The sequence below is a fragment of the Squalius cephalus genome, assembly GCF_949319135.1.
Source record: "Squalius cephalus genome assembly, chromosome: 6".
NCBI classification, from domain to species: Eukaryota; Metazoa; Chordata; class Actinopteri; order Cypriniformes; family Leuciscidae; genus Squalius; species Squalius cephalus.
The window spans coordinates 48,823,762-48,848,761 of record NC_137127.1 but is presented as its reverse complement, the minus strand read 5'-3'; the positions used below and the strand labels follow the sequence as shown (position 1 = coordinate 48,848,761).

Genomic DNA, 25,000 nt, shown 5'->3' with positions numbered 1-25,000 from the left:
TCGCGCTCACACTCGGTTCCTCACTCGCGCTCACACTCGGCTCCTCACTCGCGCTCACACTCGGATCCTCACTCGCGCTCACACTCGGATCCTCACTCGCGCTCACACGCGGCTCCTCACTCGCGCTCACACTCGGATCCTCACTCGCGCTCACACTCGGTTCCTCACTCGCGCTCACACTCGGCTCCTCACTCGCGCTCACACTCGGTTCCTCACTCGCGCTCACACTCGCGCTCACACTCGGTTCCTCACTCGCGCTCACACTCGGTTCCTCACTCGCGCTCACACTCGCGCTCACACTCGGTTCCTCACTCGCGCTCACACTCGGATCCTCACTCGCGCTCACACTCGGCTCCTCACTCGCGCTCACACTCGGCTCCTCACTCGCGCTCACACTCGGCTCCTCACTCGCGCTCACACTCGGCTCCTCACTCGCGCTCACACTCGGATCCTCACTCGCGCTCACACTCGGTTCCTCACTCGCGCTCACACTCGGTTCCTCACTCGCGCTCACACTCGCGCTCACACTCGGATCCTCACTCGCGCTCACACTCGGATCCTCACTCGCGCTCACACTCGGCTCCTCACTCGCGCTCACACTCGGCTCCTCACTCGCGCTCACACTCGGATCCTCACTCGCGCTCACACTCGGATCCTCACTCGCGCTCACACTCGGTTCCTCACTCGCGCTCACACTCGCGCTCACACTCGGTTCCTCACTCGCGCTCACACTCGGTTCCTCACTCGCGCTCACACTCGCGCTCACACTCGGCTCCTCACTCGCGCTCACACTCGCGCTCACACTCGGTTCCTCACTCGCGCTCACACTCGGCTCCTCACTCGCGCTCACACTCGGCTCCTCACTCGCGCTCACACTCGGCTCCTCACTCGCGCTCACACTCGGATCCTCACTCGCGCTCACACTCGGCTCCTCACTCGCGCTCACACTCGGCTCCTCACTCGCGCTCACACTCGGATCCTCACTCGCGCTCACACGCGGCTCCTCACTCGCGCTCACACTCGGCTCCTCACTCGCGCTCACACGCGGCTCCTCACTCGCGCTCACACTCGGCTCCTCACTCGCGCTCACACTCGGCTCCTCACTCGCGCTCACACTCGGCTCCTCACTCGCGCTCACACTCGGCTCCTCACTCGGCTCACACTCGCGCTCACACGCGGCTCCTCACACGCGGCTCCTCACTCGCGCTCACACTCGCGCTCACACGCGGCTCCTCACTCGCGCTCACACTCGGCTCCTCACTCGCGCTCACACGCGGCTCCTCACTCGCGCTCACACGCGGCTCCTCACTCGCGCTCACACGCGGCTCCTCACTCGCGCTCACACGCGGCTCCTCACTCGCGCTCACACTCGCGCTCACACTCGCGCTCACACTCGGCTCCTCACTCGCGCTCACACTCGGCTCCTCACTCGCGCTCACACTCGGCTCCTCACTCGCGCTCACACTCGGTTCCTCACTCGCGCTCACACTCGGCTCCTCACTCGCGCTCACACTCGGCTCCTCACTCGCGCTCACACTCGGCTCCTCACTCGCGCTCACACTCGGCTCCTCACTAGCGCTCACACTCGGCTCCTCACTCGCGCTCACACTCGGCTCCTCACTCGCGCTCACACTCGGCTCCTCACTCGCGCTCACACTCGGCTCCTCACTCGCGCTCACACTCGGCTCCTCACTCGGGTCCTCACTCGCGCTCACACTCGGGTCCTCACTCGCGCTCACACTCGGTTCCTCACTCGCGCTCACACTCGGCTCCTCACTCGCGCTCACACTCGGCTCCTCACTCGCGCTCACACTCGGCTCCTCACTCGCGCTCACACTCGGCTCCTCACTCGCGCTCACACTCGGCTCCTCACTCGCGCTCACACTCGGCTCCTCACTCGCGCTCACACTCGGCTCCTCACTAGCGCTCACACTCGGTTCCTCACTCGCGCTCACACTCGGCTCCTCACTCGCGCTCACACTCGGTTCCTCACTCGCGCTCACACTCGGCTCCTCACTCGCGCTCACACTCGGATCCTCACTAGCGCTCACACTCGGCTCCTCACTCGCGCTCACACTCGGCTCCTCACTAGCGCTCACACTCGGCTCCTCACTCGCGCTCACACTCGGCTCCTCACTAGCGCTCACACTCGGTTCCTCACTCGCGCTCACACGCGGCTCCTCACTCGCGCTCACACTCGGCTCCTCACTCGCGCTCACACTCGGCTCCTCACTCGCGCTCACACTCGCGCTCACACTCGGTTCCTCACTCGCGCTCACACTCGGTTCCTCACTCGCGCTCACACTCGGCTCCTCACTCGCGCTCACACTCGGTTCCTCACTCGCGCTCACACTCGGTTCCTCACTCGCGCTCACACTCGGTTCCTCACTCGCGCTCACACTCGGTTCCTCACTCGCGCTCACACTCGGCTCCTCACTCGCGCTCACACTCGGTTCCTCACTCGCGCTCACACTCGGCTCCTCACTCGCGCTCACACTCGGCTCCTCACTCGCGCTCACACTCGGCTCCTCACTCGCGCTCACACGCGGCTCCTCACTCGCGCTCACACTCGGCTCCTCACTCGCGCTCACACTCGGCTCCTCACTCGCGCTCACACTCGCGCTCACACTCGGTTCCTCACTCGCGCTCACACTCGGTTCCTCACTCGCGCTCACACTCGGCTCCTCACTCGCGCTCACACTCGGCTCCTCACTCGCGCTCACACTCGGTTCCTCACTCGCGCTCACACTCGGTTCCTCACTCGCGCTCACACTCGGTTCCTCACTCGCGCTCACACTCGGCTCCTCACTCGCGCTCACACTCGGTTCCTCACTCGCGCTCACACTCGGCTCCTCACTCGCGCTCACACTCGGTTCCTCACTCGCGCTCACACTCGGCTCCTCACTCGCGCTCACACTCGGCTCCTCACTCGCGCTCACACTCGGATCCTCACTCGCGCTCACACTCGGCTCCTCACTCGCGCTCACACTCGGATCCTCACTCGCGCTCACACTCGGATCCTCACTCGCGCTCACACTCGGCTCCTCACTCGCGCTCACACTCGGTTCCTCACTCGCGCTCACACTCGGTTCCTCACTCGCGCTCACACTCGGTTCCTCACTCGCGCTCACACTCGGTTCCTCACTCGCGCTCACACTCGGTTCCTCACTCGCGCTCACACTCGGCTCCTCACTCGCGCTCACACTCGGCTCCTCACTCGCGCTCACACTCGGTTCCTTACTCGCGCTCACACTCGGTTCCTCAATCGCGGTTCCTCACTAGCGCTCACACGCGGTTCCTCACTAGCGCTCACACGCGGTTCCTCACATGAGCACTGCACATGACACGTGACACGACACACTCGTTTCCAGTGGAGAGTAGCCCAGTACTGGAGCTGCATGGAGTTATGATCACTCTACAGATAAAGCGTTGTCGCGAAAATTCAATTACAAACCTGCGCACATATATTCAAACGCGCATACCTATAGACTGAACTCGTAATACATCAGCGATCTCACAGGTTTCGCGTTTAAAGTCTGTGTAGAGTTTCCTGTTAAAACGGTGTCGTGTTAGCGGCCCCTAAGTTAATAACTAATGATCGTTGCGACAGAAGTAAATCAATCAAATTAACTTTAGCTGGACAATAACTTTATTCTAGAGCTGCTATAAAGCCAAAACAATCTCTGTTACTTTAAACTATCCTTGTATCTCTGTAAAGCCGCTTTGGAACAATCTACATTATTAAAAGCGCTATATAAATGAAGATGACTTGACTTATGATCATACGCGTATGTGGAAAATTCAGCTTCGTATGCGTTGAAATATTTGATCTTCTGTGGCTAGACCGTATGTGATGTATTCTAATCAAAACTATGAGCAAGAAACCAGAATTACCAAAATTACCATTTTAACGTTATTCTGTAAACACTATTTCTGTAAAATGGCAGTTATTAATAATTAGGGCAGAAATAATTATATAATAATTATTAAATCAATATTTATGTTGATTAGCTTTATAAAATCTACTGTTTTAATTTTAAATCTATTGAGGGTCATTTATTTTGTGTGGATTTATTCACACCTGCATTACATTCATTAAAATCATTCATTTGACCATGGTAATAAGTAGAAGGGTAACGGTTGCTTCACAACCAATTCTAAAGTTGCGTGCGACTGCCAATAGGGGAGAAATGCGACAATCTTGTGCAAATGTGTGCAGTGGAAAGGCGGCTTGAAGCTCGGGTCGGGTTAGGGTTACTGGTTCTGTTGGTCAATGCGGAGAATATGAGCAGAACCGATGTCAAATCTTTCATCCTTGGGTGAAATTCCTATTGAACTGACTGGATATGTTCTCTGAGCCTGTGTAAATGTGAGCGCTCCTTCAGACGCCTGTCAGTCACATCTAACATCGATCGTTCAGTGTGTGATGATGCCCTCGATCCGTTACCTGTCCTTCTGGCAGACGAACAGGTTGAACGCATTCTCGGCTCCGAGGAAGTTGTCATCATCCAGGATTTCGACAGCACTCATCCAGTTTGGATTGAAATCACGGGCAATCTAATGAAAAGAAAACAGTAAGAGGAAGTTAAGCTTCCTTCCAACCAGAACCGCAGCAGAACCCCCAGAATGCAGTGCGTCAGCGGTCACCTCCTCGAAGCTGCCCTCCATGGGCTTGTATGCTAGCAGGAGCACCGAGCGCATCAGGTCCCCCACCAGGATGAAGTCGCCCTTCGTCTTCAGATACAGAGCCATGATGTTATTATAGTGGTTACACTCCGTCCGCAGCTCCTTCTCTGCCGTCCACTCGTACAGACGCACCTGCGAAGACACACACGTTAGCGGAGGAGACACGTTAGCTAGCGGCGGAGACACGCGTTAGACACACATTAGTAGCGGACACACGTTAGCAGCAGAGACACGTGTTAGACACACACAATAGCACGGAGACACGTGTTAGACACACACGTTAGCGGCGGAGACACGTTTGCAGAGGAGACACGCTAGCGGCGGAGACACGTGTTAGACACACATTAGCACGGAGACACGCTAGCGGAGGAGACACGCTAGCGGCGGAGACACGTGTTAGACACACACGTTAGCGGCGGAGACACGTTTGCAGAGGAGACACGCTAGCGGAGGAGACACGTGTTAGACACACATTAGCACGGAGACACGCTAGCGGAGGAGACACGCTAGCGGCGGAGACACGTGTTAGACACATTAGCGGCGGAGACACGTTTGCGGAGGAGACACGCTAGCGGCGGAGACACGTGTTAGACACACACGTTAGCGGAGGAGACACGTTAGCTAGCGGTGGAGACACGCGTTAGACACACATTAGTAGCGGACACACGTTAGCAGCAGAGACACGTGTTAGACACACACAATAGCACGGAGACACGTGTTAGACACACACGTTAGCGGCGGAGACACGTTTGCAGAGGAGACACGCTAGCGGCGGAGACACGTGTTAGACACACACATTAGCACGGAGACACGCTAGCGGAGGAGACACGCTAGCGGCGGAGACACGTGTTAGACACACACATTAGCGGCAGAGACACGTTTGCAGAGGAGACACGCTAGCGGCGGAGACACGTGTTAGACACACATTAGCACGGAGACACGCTAGCGGAGGAGACACGCTAGCGGCGGAGACACGTGTTAGACACATTAGCGGCGGAGACACGTTTGCGGAGGAGACACGCTAGCGGCGGAGACACGTGTTAGACACACACATTAGCACGGAGACACGCTAGCGGAGGAGACACGCTAGCGGCGGAGACACGTGTTAGACACATTAGCGGCGGAGACACGCTAGCGGAGGAGACACGCTAGCGGAGGAGACACGTGTTAGACACATTAGCGGCGGAGACACGTGTTAGACACACACATTAGCGGCAGAGACACGCTAGCGGAGGAGACACATTAGCGGCGGAGACACGTGTTAAGACACATTAGCGGCGGAGACACGTTTGCGGAGGAGACACACTAGCGGAGGAGACACGCGTTAGACACACATTAGTAGCGGACACACGTTAGCAGCAGAGACACGTGTTAGACACACACAATAGCACGGAGACACGTGTTAGACACACACGTTAGCGGCGGAGACACGTTTGCAGAGGAGACACGCTAGCGGCGGAGACACGTGTTAGACACACATTAGCACGGAGACACGCTAGCGGAGGAGACACGCTAGCGGCGGAGACACGTGTTAGACACATTAGCGGCGGAGACACGTTTGCGGAGGAGACACGCTAGCGGCGGAGACACGTGTTAGACACACACATTAGCACGGAGACACGCTAGCGGCGGAGACACGTGTTAGACACACATTAGCACGGAGACACGCTAGCGGAGGAGACACGCTAGCGGAGGAGACACGTGTTAGACACATTAGCGGCAGAGACACGCTAGCGGAGGAGACACATTAGCGGCGGAGACACGTGTTAGACACATTAGCGGCGGAGACACGTTTGCGGAGGAGACACACTAGCGGAGGAGACACGCGTTAGACACACATTAGTAGCGGACACACGTTAGCAGCAGAGACACGTGTTAGACACACACAATAGCACGGAGACACGTGTTAGACACACACATTAGCGGCAGAGACACGTTTGCAGAGGAGACACGCTAGCGGCGGAGACACGTGTTAGACACACATTAGCACGGAGACACGCTAGCGGAGGAGACACGCTAGCGGCGGAGACACGTGTTAGACACATTAGCGGCGGAGACACGTTTGCGGAGGAGACACGCTAGCGGAGGAGACACGTGTTAGACACACACATTAGCACGGAGACACGCTAGCGGAGGAGACACGTGTTAGACACACATTAGCACGGAGACACGCTAGCGGAGGAGACACGCTAGCGGCGGAGACACGTGTTAGACACATTAGCGGCGGAGACACGCTAGCGGAGGAGACACGCTAGCGGCGGAGACACGTGTTAGACACACACATTAGCGGCAGAGACACGCTAGCGGAGGAGACACATTAGCGGCGGAGACACGTGTTAGACACATTAGCGGCGGAGACACGTTTGCGGAGGAGACACACTAGCGGAGGAGACACGCGTTAGACACACATTAGTAGCGGACACACGTTAGCAGCAGAGACACGTGTTAGACACACACAATAGCACGGAGACACGTGTTAGACACACACATTAGCGGCAGAGACACGTTTGCAGAGGAGACACGCTAGCGGCGGAGACACGTGTTAGACACACATTAGCACGGAGACACGCTAGCGGAGGAGACACGCTAGCGGCGGAGACACGTGTTAGACACATTAGCGGCGGAGACACGTTTGCGGAGGAGACACGCTAGCGGCGGAGACACGTGTTAGACACACACATTAGCACGGAGACACGCTAGCGGAGGAGACACGCTAGCGGCGGAGACACGTGTTAGACACATTAGCGGCGGAGACACGCTAGCGGAGGAGACACGCTAGCGGAGGAGACACGTGTTAGACACATTAGCGGCGGAGACACGTGTTAGACACACACATTAGCGGCAGAGACACGCTAGCGGAGGAGACACATTAGCGGCGGAGACACGTGTTAAGACACATTAGCGGCGGAGACACGTTTGCGGAGGAGACACACTAGCGGAGGAGACACGCGTTAGACACACATTAGTAGCGGACACACGTTAGCAGCAGAGACACGTGTTAGACACACACAATAGCACGGAGACACGTGTTAGACACACACGTTAGCGGCGGAGACACGTTTGCAGAGGAGACACGCTAGCGGCGGAGACACGTGTTAGACACACATTAGCACGGAGACACGCTAGCGGAGGAGACACGCTAGCGGCGGAGACACGTGTTAGACACATTAGCGGCGGAGACACGTTTGCGGAGGAGACACGCTAGCGGCGGAGACACGTGTTAGACACACACATTAGCACGGAGACACGCTAGCGGCGGAGACACGTGTTAGACACACATTAGCACGGAGACACGCTAGCGGAGGAGACACGCTAGCGGAGGAGACACGTGTTAGACACATTAGCGGCAGAGACACGCTAGCGGAGGAGACACATTAGCGGCGGAGACACGTGTTAGACACATTAGCGGCGGAGACACGTTTGCGGAGGAGACACACTAGCGGAGGAGACACGCGTTAGACACACATTAGTAGCGGACACACGTTAGCAGCAGAGACACGTGTTAGACACACACAATAGCACGGAGACACGTGTTAGACACACACATTAGCGGCAGAGACACGTTTGCAGAGGAGACACGCTAGCGGCGGAGACACGTGTTAGACACACATTAGCACGGAGACACGCTAGCGGAGGAGACACGCTAGCGGCGGAGACACGTGTTAGACACATTAGCGGCGGAGACACGTTTGCGGAGGAGACACGCTAGCGGAGGAGACACGTGTTAGACACACACATTAGCACGGAGACACGCTAGCGGAGGAGACACGTGTTAGACACACATTAGCACGGAGACACGCTAGCGGAGGAGACACGCTAGCGGCGGAGACACGTGTTAGACACATTAGCGGCGGAGACACGCTAGCGGAGGAGACACGCTAGCGGCGGAGACACGTGTTAGACACACACATTAGCGGCAGAGACACGCTAGCGGAGGAGACACATTAGCGGCGGAGACACGTGTTAGACACATTAGCGGCGGAGACACGTTTGCGGAGGAGACACACTAGCGGAGGAGACACGCGTTAGACACACATTAGTAGCGGACACACGTTAGCAGCAGAGACACGTGTTAGACACACACAATAGCACGGAGACACGTGTTAGACACACACATTAGCGGCAGAGACACGTTTGCAGAGGAGACACGCTAGCGGCGGAGACACGTGTTAGACACATTAGCACGGAGACACGCTAGCGGAGGAGACACGCTAGCGGCGGAGACACGTGTTAGACACATTAGCGGCGGAGACACGTTTGCGGAGGAGACACGCTAGCGGAGGAGACACGTGTTAGACACATTAGCGGCGGAGACACGTTTGCGGAGGAGACACACTAGCGGAGGAGACACGCGTTAGACACACATTAGTAGCGGACACACGTTAGCAGCAGAGACACGTGTTAGACACACACAATAGCACGGAGACACGTGTTAGACACACACATTAGCGGCAGAGACACGTTTGCAGAGGAGACACGCTAGCGGCGGAGACACGTGTTAGACACACATTAGCACGGAGACACGCTAGCGGAGGAGACACGCTAGCGGCGGAGACACGTGTTAGACACATTAGCGGCGGAGACACGTTTGCGGAGGAGACACACTAGCGGAGGAGACACGCGTTAGACACACATTAGTAGCGGACACACGTTAGCAGCAGAGACACGTGTTAGACACACACAATAGCACGGAGACACGTGTTAGACACACACATTAGCGGCGGAGACACGTTTGCAGAGGAGACACGCTAGCGGCGGAGACACGTGTTAGACACACATTAGCACGGAGACACGCTAGCGGAGGAGACACGCTAGCGGCGGAGACACGTGGGAGACACGCTAGCGGCGGAGACACGTGTTAGACACACACATTAGCACGGAGACACGCTAGCGGAGGAGACACGCTAGCGGCGGAGACACGTGTTAGACACATTAGCGGCGGAGACACGCTAGCGGAGGAGACACGCTAGCGGCGGAGACACGTGTTAGACACACACATTAGCGGCAGAGACACGCTAGCGGAGGAGACACATTAGCGGCGGAGACACGTGTTAGACACATTAGCGGCGGAGACACGTTTGCGGAGGAGACACACTAGCGGAGGAGACACGTTAGCTAGCGGCGGAGACACGCGTTAGACACACATTAGTAGCGGACACACGTTAGCAGCAGAGACACGTGTTAGACACACACAATAGCACGGAGACACGTGTTAGACACACACATTAGCGGCAGAGACACGTTTGCAGAGGAGACACGCTAGCGGCGGAGACACGTGTTAGACACACATTAGCACGGAGACACGCTAGCGGAGGAGACACGCTAGCGGCGGAGACACGTGGGAGACACGCTAGCGGCGGAGACACGTGTTAGACACACACATTAGCACGGAGACACGCTAGCGGAGGAGACACGCTAGCGGCGGAGACACGTGTTAGACACATTAGCGGCGGAGACACGCTAGCGGAGGAGACACGCTAGCGGCGGAGACACGTGTTAGACACACACATTAGCGGCAGAGACACGCTAGCGGAGGAGACACATTAGCGGCGGAGACACGTGTTAGACACATTAGCGGCGGAGACACGTTTGCGGAGGAGACACACTAGCGGAGGAGACACGCGTTAGACACACATTAGTAGCGGACACACGTTAGCAGCAGAGACACGTGTTAGACACACACAATAGCACGGAGACACGTGTTAGACACACACATTAGCGGCAGAGACACGTTTGCAGAGGAGACACGCTAGCGGCGGAGACACGTGTTAGACACACATTAGCACGGAGACACGCTAGCGGAGGAGACACGCTAGCGGCGGAGACACGTGTTAGACACATTAGCGGCGGAGACACGTTTGCGGAGGAGACACGCTAGCGGAGGAGACACGTGTTAGACACATTAGCGGCGGAGACACGTTTGCGGAGGAGACACACTAGCGGAGGAGACACACTAGCGGAGGAGACACGCGTTAGACACACATTAGTAGCGGACACACGTTAGCAGCAGAGACACGTGTTAGACACACACAATAGCACGGAGACACGTGTTAGACACACACATTAGCGGCAGAGACACGTTTGCAGAGGAGACACGCTAGCGGCGGAGACACGTGTTAGACACACACATTAGCGGCAGAGACACGTTTGCAGAGGAGACACGCTAGCGGCGGAGACACGTGTTAGACACACATTAGCACGGAGACACGCTAGCGGAGGAGACACGCTAGCGGCGGAGACACGTGTTAGACACATTAGCGGCGGAGACACGTTTGCGGAGGAGACACGCTAGCGGCGGAGACACGTGTTAGACACACACATTAGCGGCAGAGACACGCTAGCGGAGGAGACACATTAGCGGCGGAGACACGTGTTAGACATTAGCGGCGGAGACACGTTTGCGGAGGAGACACACTAGCGGAGGAGACACGCGTTAGACACACATTAGTAGCGGACACACGTTAGCAGCAGAGACACGTGTTAGACACACACAATAGCACGGAGACACGTGTTAGACACACACATTAGCGGCAGAGACACGTTTGCAGAGGAGACACGCTAGCGGCGGAGACACGTGTTAGACACACATTAGCACGGAGACACGCTAGCGGAGGAGACACATTAGCGGCGGAGACACGTGTTAGACACATTAGCGGCGGAGACACGTTTGCGGAGGAGACACGCTAGCGGCGGAGACACGCGTTAGACACACATTAGTAGCGGACACACGTTAGCAGCAGAGACACGTGTTAGACACACACATTAGCGGCAGAGACACGCTAGCGGAGGAGACACATTAGCGGCGGAGACACGTGTTAGACACATTAGCGGCGGAGACACGTTTGCGGAGGAGACACACTAGCGGAGGAGACACGCGTTAGACACACATTAGTAGCGGACACACGTTAGCAGCAGAGACACGTGTTAGACACACACAATAGCACGGAGACACGTGTTAGACACACACGTTAGCGGCGGAGACACGTTTGCAGAGGAGACACGCTAGCGGCGGAGACACGTGTTAGACACACATTAGCACGGAGACACGCTAGCGGAGGAGACACGCTAGCGGCGGAGACACGTGTTAGACACATTAGCGGCGGAGACACGTTTGCGGAGGAGACACGCTAGCGGCGGAGACACGTGTTAGACACATTAGCGGCGGAGACACGTTTGCGGAGGAGACACACTAGCGGCGGAGACACGTGTTAGACACATTAGCGGCGGAGACACGTTTGCGGAGGAGACACACTAGCGGCGGAGACACGCGTTAGACACACATTAGTAGCGGACACACGTTAGCAGCAGAGACACGTGTTAGACACACACATTAGCGGCAGAGACACGTTTGCGGAGGAGACACGCTAGCGGCGGAGACACGTGTTAGACACACATTAGCACGGAGACACGCTAGCGGAGGAGACACGCTAGCGGCGGAGACACGTGTTAGACACATTAGCGGCGGAGACACGTTTGCGGAGGAGACACGCTAGCGGCGGAGACACGTGTTAGACACACACATTAGCGGCAGAGACACGCTAGCGGAGGAGACACATTAGCGGCGGAGACACGTGTTAGACACATTAGCGGCGGAGACACGTGTTAGACACACACATTAGCGGCAGAGACACGCTAGCGGAGGAGACACATTAGCGGCGGAGACACGTGTTAGACACATTAGCGGCGGAGACACGTTTGCGGAGGAGACACACTAGCGGAGGAGACACGCGTTAGACACACATTAGTAGCGGACACACGTTAGCAGCAGAGACACGTGTTAGACACACACAATAGCACGGAGACACGTGTTAGACACACACATTAGCGGCAGAGACACGTTTGCAGAGGAGACACGCTAGCGGCGGAGACACGTGTTAGACACACATTAGCACGGAGACACGCTAGCGGAGGAGACACGCTAGCGGCGGAGACACGTGTTAGACACATTAGCGGCGGAGACACGTTTGCGGAGGAGACACACTAGCGGCGGAGACACGTGTTAGACACACACATTAGCGGCAGAGACACGTTTGCAGAGGAGACACGCTAGCGGCGGAGACACGTGTTAGACACACATTAGCACGGAGACACGCTAGCGGAGGAGACACGCTAGCGGCGGAGACACGTGTTAGACACATTAGCGGCGGAGACACGCTAGCGGAGGAGACACGCTAGCGGCGGAGACACGTGTTAGACACACACATTAGCACGGAGACACGCTAGCGGAGGAGACACGCTAGCGGCGGAGACACGTGTTAGACACATTAGCGGCGGAGACACGCGTTTGCGGAGGAGACACATTAGCGGCGGAGACACGTGTTAGACACATTAGCGGCGGAGACACGTGTTAGACACACACGTTAGCGGCAGAGACACGCTAGCGGAGGAGACACATTAGCGGCGGAGACACGTGTTAGACACATTAGCGGCGGAGACACGTTTGCGGAGGAGACACGCTAGCGGAGGAGACACGCTAGCGGCGGAGACACGTGTTAGACACATTAGCGGCGGAGACGTTTGCGGAGGAGACACGCTAGCGGCGGAGACACGTGTTAGACACATTAGCGGCGGAGACACGTTTGCGGAGGAGACACGCTAGCGGCGGAGACACGTGTTAGACACATTAGCGGCGGAGACACGTGTTAGACACATTAGCGGCGGAGACACGTTTGCGGAGGAGACACGCTAGCGGCGGAGACACGTGTTAGACACATTAGCGGCGGAGACACGCGTTTGCGGAGGAGACACATTAGCGGAGGAGACACGCTAGCGGAGGAGACACGCTAGCGGCGGAGACACGTGTTAGACACATTAGCGGCGGAGACACGTGTTAGACACATTAGCGGCGGAGACACGTTTGCGGAGGAGACACGCTAGCAGAGGAGACACGATAGCGGCGGAGACACGTGTTAGACACATTAGCGGCGGAGACACGCGTTTGCGGAGGAGACACATTAGCGGAGGAGACGCGCTAGCGGCGGAGCCACGCGCTAGACACATTAGCGGAGGAGACACGCGCTAGCGGCGGAGCCACGCGCTAGACACATTAGCGGAGGAGACACGCGTTTGCGGAGGAGACACATTAGCGGAGGAGACACGCGCTAGCGGCGGAGCCACGTGTTAGACACATTAGCGGAGGAGACACGCGCTAGCGGCGGGAAGGAGATGCGCTGCAGAGTGTGACAGGGCCTAACTCACGGTGCTGTTGATGCTGGCCAGCAGTTTGCCGTTGAACTCCACCATCGAGTAAACGGCTCCTTTAACCTCCTTCTCTGCCACCGTCTGCAGTTTACCTGAGAGTACAGAGAAAACAGCACATATGACTACACACACTCACAGACATGTAAAAGACAAAGATCAAGGGTTTTCAGTCTATTATGATCATCTTCAGCTCTAAAGGTTTCTGTATAAAGACCCTATTTATACTGTGGAAAAAAAATCATATACTAATGTCAAAATATTACTGTTAAGTAATAGTACTGTTAGAAATATTTATTCACTCATTTACTTATTTTAACCTTTTTTATTTTTTATTTGCACGTTTATGTTTACGTTTATGTTTATTTTATTTCAATTTTCTTTTTTACACAGTTTTTCTCTAAACATTTCCACGGATCCCACTTTGAAAACCCCTGACCTAGAACACAGGTTCACAGGTTTTTGTTTGTGGGAATTTAGTTGCGTTTCCAAATATTAATAAGAAATGGTAAAACTTCACATTCATAATTGAAAAAGCCACAATATTTGTAGAAACATGTAATAACCCTGTAGAGAATGGTGGTATTTTTGAGGTTACCGTCAGTGTAGTGGAAGACGATGATGCGGCCCTGCTTAGGCTCCGCCTCCTCTGGATACACCATGGCTGTGCCGACGATGAAGTAGACGGCCGGATCCCGGCCCAGCTTACAGGAGACCATGCTGAGTGCGTACTCGTTCTGCAGGAACTGATGCGCGTGCAGCACTGCGGGAGAGGAGCGTTAGACCACACACACACACACACACACACACACACACACACACACACACACACACACACACACTTACCCTCGAACGTGTGCTGATCCACCACCAGCAGACTGTGCACTTCCACCTCCTCCCCGAACGACGTCTCGTGAGGCGACGTGCTGCTGGGAAACAGCTTACTGGAGCTCACACTGCTGGACAGAGCCTGCGCGCACACACACACACACACACACACACACACACACACACACACACACACACACACACACACACTACTTACTGGAGCTCACACTGCTGGACAGAGCCTGCGCGCACACACACACAAAGCTTCTGTGATGCACTTCTGCATCCACAGAACATCCCTTTACTGCACTCTCTCAACTCACTCACTCACTCACTCTCTCAACTCACTCACTCTCTCAACTCACTCACTCACTCCCTCCCTCACTCCCTCACTCCCTCACTCACACCCTCACTCCCTCACACACTCCCTCACACACTCCCTCACACACTTCACTCACCTCACTCACACACTCCCTCACTCACTCCCTCACTCACTCCCTCACTCACTCCCTCACTCACTCACACCCTCACTCCCTCACACACTCCCTCACTCACTCCCTCACACACTCCCTCACACACTTCACTCACCTCACTCACACACTCCCTCACTCACTCCCTCACTCACTCCCTCACACACTTCACTCACTCCCTCACTCCCTCACTCACTCCCTCACACACTCCCTCACACACTTCACTCACACTCACTCACTCACTCCCTCCCTCACTCCCTCACTCCCTCACTCACTCCCTCACTCACTCCCTCCCTCACTCCCTCACTCCCTCACTCCCTCACTCACTCACACACTCACTCACACACTCACTCACTCACCTCACTCCCTCACACACTCACTCCCTCCCTCCCTCCCTCCCTCACTCACTCACTCACTCACTCACTCACTCACTCCCTCACACACTTCACTCACCTCACTCACACACTCCCTCACTCACTCACACACTCACTCACCTCACTCACTCACACCCTCCCTCCCTCACTCACTCACTCCCTCCCTCACTCCCTCCCTCACACACCCTCCCTCCCTCACTCACACCCTCCCTCCCTCACTCACTCACTCCCTCCCTCACTCCCTCCCTCACTCACACCCTCACTCACACCCTCTTCACTCACCTCACTCCCTCCATCACTCACTCCATCACTCACTCACTCACTCACTCCGCCTCACCCCCTCCCTCACTCCCTCCCTCACTCCCTCCCTCCATCACTCACTCACTCCCTCCCTCACTCACTCCATCACTCACTCACACCCTCCCTCCCTCACTCACACCCTCACTCCCTCACACACTTCACTCACCTCACTCCCTCACTCCCTCCATCACTCACTCCATCACTCACTCCATCACTCACTCCATCACTCACTCACTCCCTCACTCCCTCCCTCACTCACTCCATCACTCACTCACACCCTCCCTCCCTCACTCCCTCACTCACACCCTCACTCCCTCACACACTTCACTCACCTCACTCCCTCACTCCCTCCATCACTCACTCCATCACTCACTCCATCACTCACTCACTCCCTCACTCCCTCCCTCACTCACACCCTCACACACTTCACTCACCTCACTCCCTCACTCCCTCCATCACTCACTCCATCACTCACTCACTCACTCACTCACTCCATCACTCACTCACTCACTCCGCCTCACCCCCTCCCTCACTCCCTCCCTCACTCACTCCCTCCATCACTCACTCACTCCCTCCCTCACTCACTCCATCACTCACTCCCTCCCTCACTCACACCCTCCCTCCCTCACTCACACACTTCACTCACCTCACTCCCTCACTCCCTCCATCACTCACTCCATCACTCACTCCATCACTCACTCCATCACTCACTCCATCACTCACTCACTCACTCACTCCGCCTCACCCCCTCCCTCACCCCCTCCCTCCCTCCCTCACTCCCTCCCTCCCTCCCTCCCTCCCTCACTCCCTCACTCCGCCTCACCCCCTCCCTCACTCACTCACTCACTCACTCACTCCCTCCCTCACTCACTCCCTCCCTCCCTCACTCACTCCCTCCCTCACTCACTCCCTCCCTCCCTCACTCACTCCCTCCCTCCCTCACTCCGCCTCACCCCCTCCCTCACCCCCTCACTCCCTCACTCACTCACTCACCCACTCACTCACTCACTCACTCACTCACTCACTCACTCACTCACTCACTCACTCACTCACTCACTCAGCCTCACTCCCTCCCTCCCTCACTCACTCCCTCCCTCCCTCACTCCGCCTCACCCCCTCCCTCACCCCCTCACTCCCTCACTCACTCCCTCACTCACTCACTCCCTCACTCACTCACTCACTCACTCACTCACTCACTCACTCACTCAGCCTCACTCCCTCACTCACTCCCTCCCTCCCTCACTCACTCCCTCCCTCCCTCACTCCGCCTCACCCCCTCCCTCACCCCCTCACTCACTCACTCACTCACTCACTCACTCACTCACTCACTCACTCACTCACTCAGCCTCACTCCCTCCCTCACTCAGCCTCACTCCCTCCCTCACTCAGCCTCACTCCCTCCCTCACTCCCTCACTCCCTCACTCCCTCACTCACTCCCTCACTCCCTCACTCCCTCACTCACTCCCTCACCTGTGTGCTGGCGCTGGGCCGCACCGCTGCTGTTGTTCCACTGGCGTCCTGCATCTCTACTCTACTGGACAGAACTCCGAAACACTGAGACACTTCCTGATAACAGATCCGCCTGCGAGAGACACAAACATTAGCAGAACACACGCATGAACATGAGATACACACACCACATGCTGTACTCATACTCGAGCCAGTACTAGTGGAAGTACATGTTGTTACTTAATATTACTCATTGTTGCTTAAATGCATAATTACTCTGTAACAAGGACATCATGAAATAAAGTGTAACCGACTAGTGATACTGATGAATTTGACGTCATAATCAGGCTTAATGAAATAAATGATTTAGCGATTGATCATTGATATGATGCGTTTCCACACACACACTCACTTGGGGGACTCGTAGAGCGGCACGGTCCGGATGTGCAGCTTCTGGATCTCGTCGATGGTGCCGATGGTCAGAGTGCTGTTATTGGCCAGAGCCAAACTGGAGCAGAAGGAAGAGAGCAAACGTGTGATCCTACAACATGCCGCTCCGGCTGAGAGTGAACAGGTGAGTGGGTGAGCTGTACCTGTCGGGGTATCCCTCAGAGTTCAGCGGGCACATGTAGTTCACCTCCTTCAGGTTGACGTTGGAGAACACCAGCTTGTGGTTGCTGGAGTAGATGACGGTGGGTCTGTCGGAGCAGGCGAACACGTTAGATGTGGAGAGCGAGCGGAACGTGCGCAGAACCGTCGGCTGAGTGCCGAGCGTCACCTTCTTACGCTCACTCAAAACACCTGCACACACACACACGTGAAGGGTTAGTTCTCGGGGAAACAACTGATTTTATATTAGTTAGTCTAGCAGTTTCTGCTGTGGTACTGAAATTGAAATCACAAATTGTGAATCAGCAATCTTAGATTACAATACAAGGTTACAGTGGTCTAAAACTGTTTAAGAACAGTGAAGACTTTGGATACGTGTTAGGAATGTAAGCCGCTGGTTGTTAGCAGTGAATGTGTGTGTGTGTAACCTGTCTGAATGTCCAGGCCGAAGTAGAAGAGTGCCCCGTCTCCCAGCGCACACAGCAGATAGTGACTGCCCTCGAACGTGGTCATGAGGATGGAGCGAGGGATGATCTCTACAGGACACAGAACCAGCGCTCAGTGAGACACAACAACACACTCATGCTTCAGAAGCTTCTCAGATCCATCCAACACATGGCCACTAACCCTTCACAACACAGACAACAACAGCAGCTTCTTAGGGGATGAATTTATAATCATATTTTGAAATGGAATACCAGCATTAGTTGAATATGTTGACTTTAAGTGTGAAAGTAAGTCTTAAAATGTGCTTATAGTGGTCATGAATTGAGAAGTCAAAATGTCTTTGATCTTTTGACATGTAAGAGGTTATTGCACTGTAAAAACTTTTCAGTTTTTAGAACTCAAAACTTCCTCAGACCAAAAACTGCTTTTATTGAAACCAAGCTCAGAAAACGACTCCATCCGGATTTGATGACATGAGGTAATAATGGTGCGACTAGAGACGCCGCTGCAGAATCAGATCGACGCCCACTTCTACATCATCACGTCTTTGGCCCCGCCCACCGGCTCGTTAGTGAGATGAGAGAGAAGAGAGAGTCAGGATCACTGGACTAGAAATAACATTATCAGGATCCTTTGGAAGTTATTGGGAATGTGCTTATTTATTTTCAACCACATGAAAGTCTTTTATTTGTTTGTTTGTTCATTCACTGTGGATTCTTGGGTAAATCAGTTGCAATTTCGGTGCAGGCTTTTTACTGTAAGACATGGACCCGACTAGGGGTGGAACGGATCGCAGGTGATTGTACGGACCAGGCCCCACAGTTCGGCACGCATGCGATTCGCGGATTAACTGCTAAATTTAACATCAGAGTGAAAGTTTATAGTTTGGACGTGTTTTGTCTTGCCAATTTACACATTCAAACAATTTTAAACGCAGAGGAAGAGGCGGAAATCGGGACTAGGGCGATGTGACCTAATAAAAAAATCCCAGATTTTTTCACAAAAAAAAAAAAAATTACCGTTTAAATCGATTTTTCCCCCTACTTAAAACACACCTCCGCCCAGCATCTCTCTCTCACACACACACACCTCCGCCCAGCATCTCTCTCTCACACACACACACCTCCGCCCAGCATCTCTCTCTCACACACACACACCTCCGCCCAGCATCTCTCACACACACACACCTCCGCCCAGCATCTCTCTCACACACACACCTCCGCCCAGCATCTCTCTCTCACACACACACACACACCTCCGCCCAGCATCTCTCTCACACACACACACCTCCGCCCAGCATCTCTCACACACACACACCTCCGCCCAGCATCTCTCTCACACACACACCTCCGCCCAGCATCTCTCTCACACACACACCTCCGCCCAGCATCTCTCTCACACACACACACCTCCGCCCAGCATCTCTCTCACACACACACACACCTCCGCCCAGCATCTCTCTCACACACACCTCCACCCAGCATCTCTCACACACACACACACACCTCTGCCCAGCATCTCTCTCACACACACACCTCCGCCTAGCATCTCTCTCACACACACCTCCACCCAGCATCTCTCACACACACACACCTCCGCCCAGCATCTCTCTCACACACACACCTCCGCCCAGCATCTCTCTCACACACACACACCTCCGCCCAGCATCTCTCTCACACACACCTCCGCCCAGCATCTCTCTCACACACACCTCCGCCCAGCATCTCTCACACACACACACCTCTGCCCAGCATCTCTCTCACACACACACACACCTCCGCCCAGCATCTCTCACACACACCTCCACCCAGCATCTCTCACACACACACACCTCCGCCCAGCATCTCTCTCACACACACACACACACACCTCCGCCCAGCATCTCTCTCACACACACACACCTCCGCCCAGCATCTCTCTCACACACACACCTCCGCCCAGCATCTCACACACACACACACCTCCGCCCAGCATCTCTCTCACACACACACCTCCGCCCAGCATCTCTCTCACACACACACCTCCGCCCAGCATCTCTCTCACACACACACCTCCGCCCAGCATCTCTCTCACACACACACACACACACCTCCGCCCAGCATCTCTCTCACACACACACACCTCCGCCCAGCATCTCTCTCACACACACACCTCCGCCCAGCATCTCTCTCACACACACACCTCCGCCCAGCATCTCTCTCACACACACACCTCCGCCCAGCATCTCTCTCACACACACACCTCCGCCCAGCATCTCTCTCACACACACACCTCCGCCCAGCATCTCTCTCACACACACACACACACACCTCCGCCCAGCATCTCTCTCACACACACACACCTCCGCCCAGCATCTCTCTCACACACACACCTCCGCCCAGCATCTCTCTCACACACACACCTCCGCCCAGCATCTCTCTCACACACACACCTCCGCCCAGCATCTCACACACACACACACCTCCGCCCAGCATCTCTCTCACACACACACCTCCGCCCAGCATCTCTCTCACACACACACACACCTCCGCCCAGCATCTCTCTCACACACACACACCTCCGCCCAGCATCTCTCTCACACACACACACACACACACACACACCTCCGCCCAGCATCTCTCACACACACACACACACCTCCGCCCAGCATCTCTCTCACACACACACACCTCCGCCCAGCATCTCTCTCACACACACACACACACACCTCCGCCCAGCATCTCTCTCACACACACACACCTCCGCCCAGCATCTCTCTCACACACACACACACACACCTCCGCCCAGCATCTCTCTCACACACACACACCTCCGCCCAGCATCTCTCTCACACACACACACCTCCGCCCAGCATCTCTCTCACACACACACACACACACCTCCGCCCAGCATCTCTCTCACACACACACACCTCCGCCCAGCATCTCTCTCACACACACACCTCCGCCCAGCATCTCTCTCACACACACACCTCCGCCCAGCATCTCTCTCACACACACACCTCCGCCCAGCATCTCTCTCACACACACACACACACACCTCCGCCCAGCATCTCTCTCACACACACACACCTCCGCCCAGCATCTCTCTCACACACACACCTCCGCCCAGCATCTCTCTCACACACACACCTCCGCCCAGCATCTCTCTCACACACACACCTCCGCCCAGCATCTCACACACACACACACCTCCGCCCAGCATCTCTCTCACACACACACCTCCGCCCAGCATCTCTCTCACACACACACACACACACCTCCGCCCAGCATCTCTCTCACACACACACACCTCCGCCCAGCATCTCTCTCACACACACACACACACACACACACACCTCCGCCCAGCATCTCTCACACACACACACACACCTCCGCCCAGCATCTCTCTCACACACACACACCTCCGCCCAGCATCTCTCTCACACACACACACACACACCTCCGCCCAGCATCTCTCTCACACACACACACCTCCGCCCAGCATCTCTCTCACACACACACCTCCGCCCAGCATCTCTCTCACACACACACCTCCGCCCAGCATCTCTCTCACACACACACCTCCGCCCAGCATCTCTCTCACACACACACACACACACCTCCGCCCAGCATCTCTCTCACACACACACACCTCCGCCCAGCATCTCTCTCACACACACACCTCCGCCCAGCATCTCTCTCACACACACACCTCCGCCCAGCATCTCTCTCACACACACACCTCCGCCCAGCATCTCACACACACACACACCTCCGCCCAGCATCTCTCTCACACACACACCTCCGCCCAGCATCTCTCTCACACACACACACACACACCTCCGCCCAGCATCTCTCTCACACACACACACCTCCGCCCAGCATCTCTCTCACACACACACACACACACACACACACCTCCGCCCAGCATCTCTCACACACACACACACACCTCCGCCCAGCATCTCTCTCACACACACACACCTCCGCCCAGCATCTCTCACACACACACACACACCTCCGCCCAGCATCTCTCTCACACACACACACCTCCGCCCAGCATCTCTCTCACACACACACACACCTCCGCCCAGCATCTCTCTCACACACACACACCTCCGCCCAGCATCTCTCTCACACACACACACACACCTCCGCCCAGCATCTCTCTCACACACACACACCTCCGCCCAGCATCTCTCACACACACACACACACCTCCGCCCAGCATCTCTCTCTCACACACACACACACCTCCGCCCAGCATCTCACACACACACACACACCTCCGCCCAGCATCTCTCTCACACACACACACACCTCCGCCCAGCATCTCTCTCTCACACACACACACACCTCCGCCCAGCATCTCACACACACACACACACCTCCGCCCAGCATCTCTCTCTCACACACACACACACCTCCGCCCAGCATCTCACACACACACACCTCCGCCCAGCATCTCTCTCACACACACACACACCTCCGCCCAGCATCTCTCTCACACACACACACCTCCGCCCAGCATCTCTCTCACACACACACACCTCCGCCCAGCATCTCTCTCACACACACACACCTCCGCCCAGCATCTCTCTCACACACACACACCTCCGCCCAGCATCTCTCTCACACACACACACACACCTCCGCCCAGCATCTCTCACACACACACCTCCGCCCAGCATCTCTCTCACACACACCTCCGCCCAGCATCTCTCTCACACACACACACACACACCTCCGCCCAGCATCTCTCTCACACACACACACCTCCGCCCAGCATCTCTCTCACACACACACACACACACACACACACACACCTCCGCCCAGCATCTCTCACACACACACACACACCTCCGCCCAGCATCTCTCTCACACACACACACCTCCGCCCAGCATCTCTCTCACACACACACACACACACCTCCGCCCAGCATCTCTCTCACACACACACACCTCCGCCCAGCATCTCTCTCACACACACACACACACCTCCGCCCAGCATCTCTCTCACACACACACACCTCCGCCCAGCATCTCTCACACACACACACACACCTCCGCCCAGCATCTCTCACACACACACACACACCTCCGCCCAGCATCTCTCTCACACACACACACACACCTCCGCCCAGCATCTCTCTCACACACACACACACACACCTCCGCCCAGCATCTCTCTCACACACACACACCTCCGCCCAGCATCTCTCTCACACACACACACACCTCCGCCCAGCATCTCTCTCACACACACACACCTCCGCCCAGCATCTCTCTCACACACACACACACACCTCCGCCCAGCATCTCTCTCACACACACACACCTCCGCCCAGCATCTCTCTCACACACACACACACCTCCGCCCAGCATCTCTCTCTCACACACACACACACCTCCGCCCAGCATCTCTCTCTCACACACACACACACCTCCGCCCAGCATCTCTCTCACACACACACACACACCTCCGCCCAGCATCTCTCTCACACACACACACACACACCTCCGCCCAGCATCTCTCTCACACACACACACACACACCTCCGCCCAGCATCTCTCTCACACACACACACCTCCGCCCAGCATCTCTCTCACACACACACACACACCTCCGCCCAGCATCTCTCTCACACACACACACCTCCGCCCAGCATCTCTCTCACACACACACACACCTCCGCCCAGCATCTCTCTCTCACACACACACACACCTCCGCCCAGCATCTCTCTCTCACACACACACCTCCGCCCAGCATCTCTCTCACACACACACACACACCTCCGCCCAGCATCTCTCTCACACACACACACACACCTCCGCCCAGCATCTCTCTCACACACACACACACACACCTCCGCCCAGCATCTCTCTCACACACACACACCTCCGCCCAGCATCTCTCTCTCACACACACACACACCTCCGCCCAGCATCTCTCTCTCACACACACACACACCTCCGCCCAGCATCTCTCTCTCACACACACACACACCTCCGCCCAGCATCTCTCTCACACACACACACACACCTCCGCCCAGCATCTCTCTCACACACACACACACACACCTCCGCCCAGCATCTCTCTCACACACACACACCTCCGCCCAGCATCTCTCTCACACACACACACACCTCCGCCCAGCATCTCTCTCACACACACACACCTCCGCCCAGCATCTCTCTCACACACACACACACACCTCCGCCCAGCATCTCTCTCACACACACACACCTCCGCCCAGCATCTCTCTCACACACACACACACCTCCGCCCAGCATCTCTCTCTCACACACACACACACCTCCGCCCAGCATCTCTCACACACACACACACACCTCCGCCCAGCATCTCTCTCTCACACACACACACACCTCCGCCCAGCATCTCACACACACACACACCTCCGCCCAGCATCTCTCACACACACACACACCTCCGCCCAGCATCTCTCTCACACACACACACACACCTCCGCCCAGCATCTCTCACACACACACACCTCCGCCCAGCATCTCTCTCACACACACACACCTCCGCCCAGCATCTCTCTCACACACACACACACCTCCGCCCAGCATCTCTCTCTCACACACACACACACCTCCGCCCAGCATCTCACACACACACACACACCTCCGCC

General features: G+C 56.1%; 1 protein-coding gene across 1 annotated transcript in view; it reads right to left on the bottom strand.

The window, feature by feature from the left end:
• ddb1 (damage-specific DNA binding protein 1) overlaps positions 1-25,000 on the bottom strand; it is a 96,005-nt gene that overhangs the window by 14,505 nt on the left and 56,500 nt on the right. Inside the window, exons 15-23 of the mRNA XM_079873405.1 lie at positions 18,344-18,451; positions 17,900-18,107; positions 17,719-17,814; positions 17,328-17,439; positions 14,731-14,854; positions 14,483-14,647; positions 13,885-13,979; positions 4,648-4,818; positions 4,448-4,557 (exon numbers count right to left, since the gene is read on the bottom strand). Of these exons, the coding sequence (XP_079729531.1) occupies positions 4,448-4,557; positions 4,648-4,818; positions 13,885-13,979; positions 14,483-14,647; positions 14,731-14,854; positions 17,328-17,439; positions 17,719-17,814; positions 17,900-18,107; positions 18,344-18,451 (1,189 nt within the window). The remainder of the gene's footprint in view (positions 1-4,447; positions 4,558-4,647; positions 4,819-13,884; positions 13,980-14,482; positions 14,648-14,730; positions 14,855-17,327; positions 17,440-17,718; positions 17,815-17,899; positions 18,108-18,343; positions 18,452-25,000) is intronic.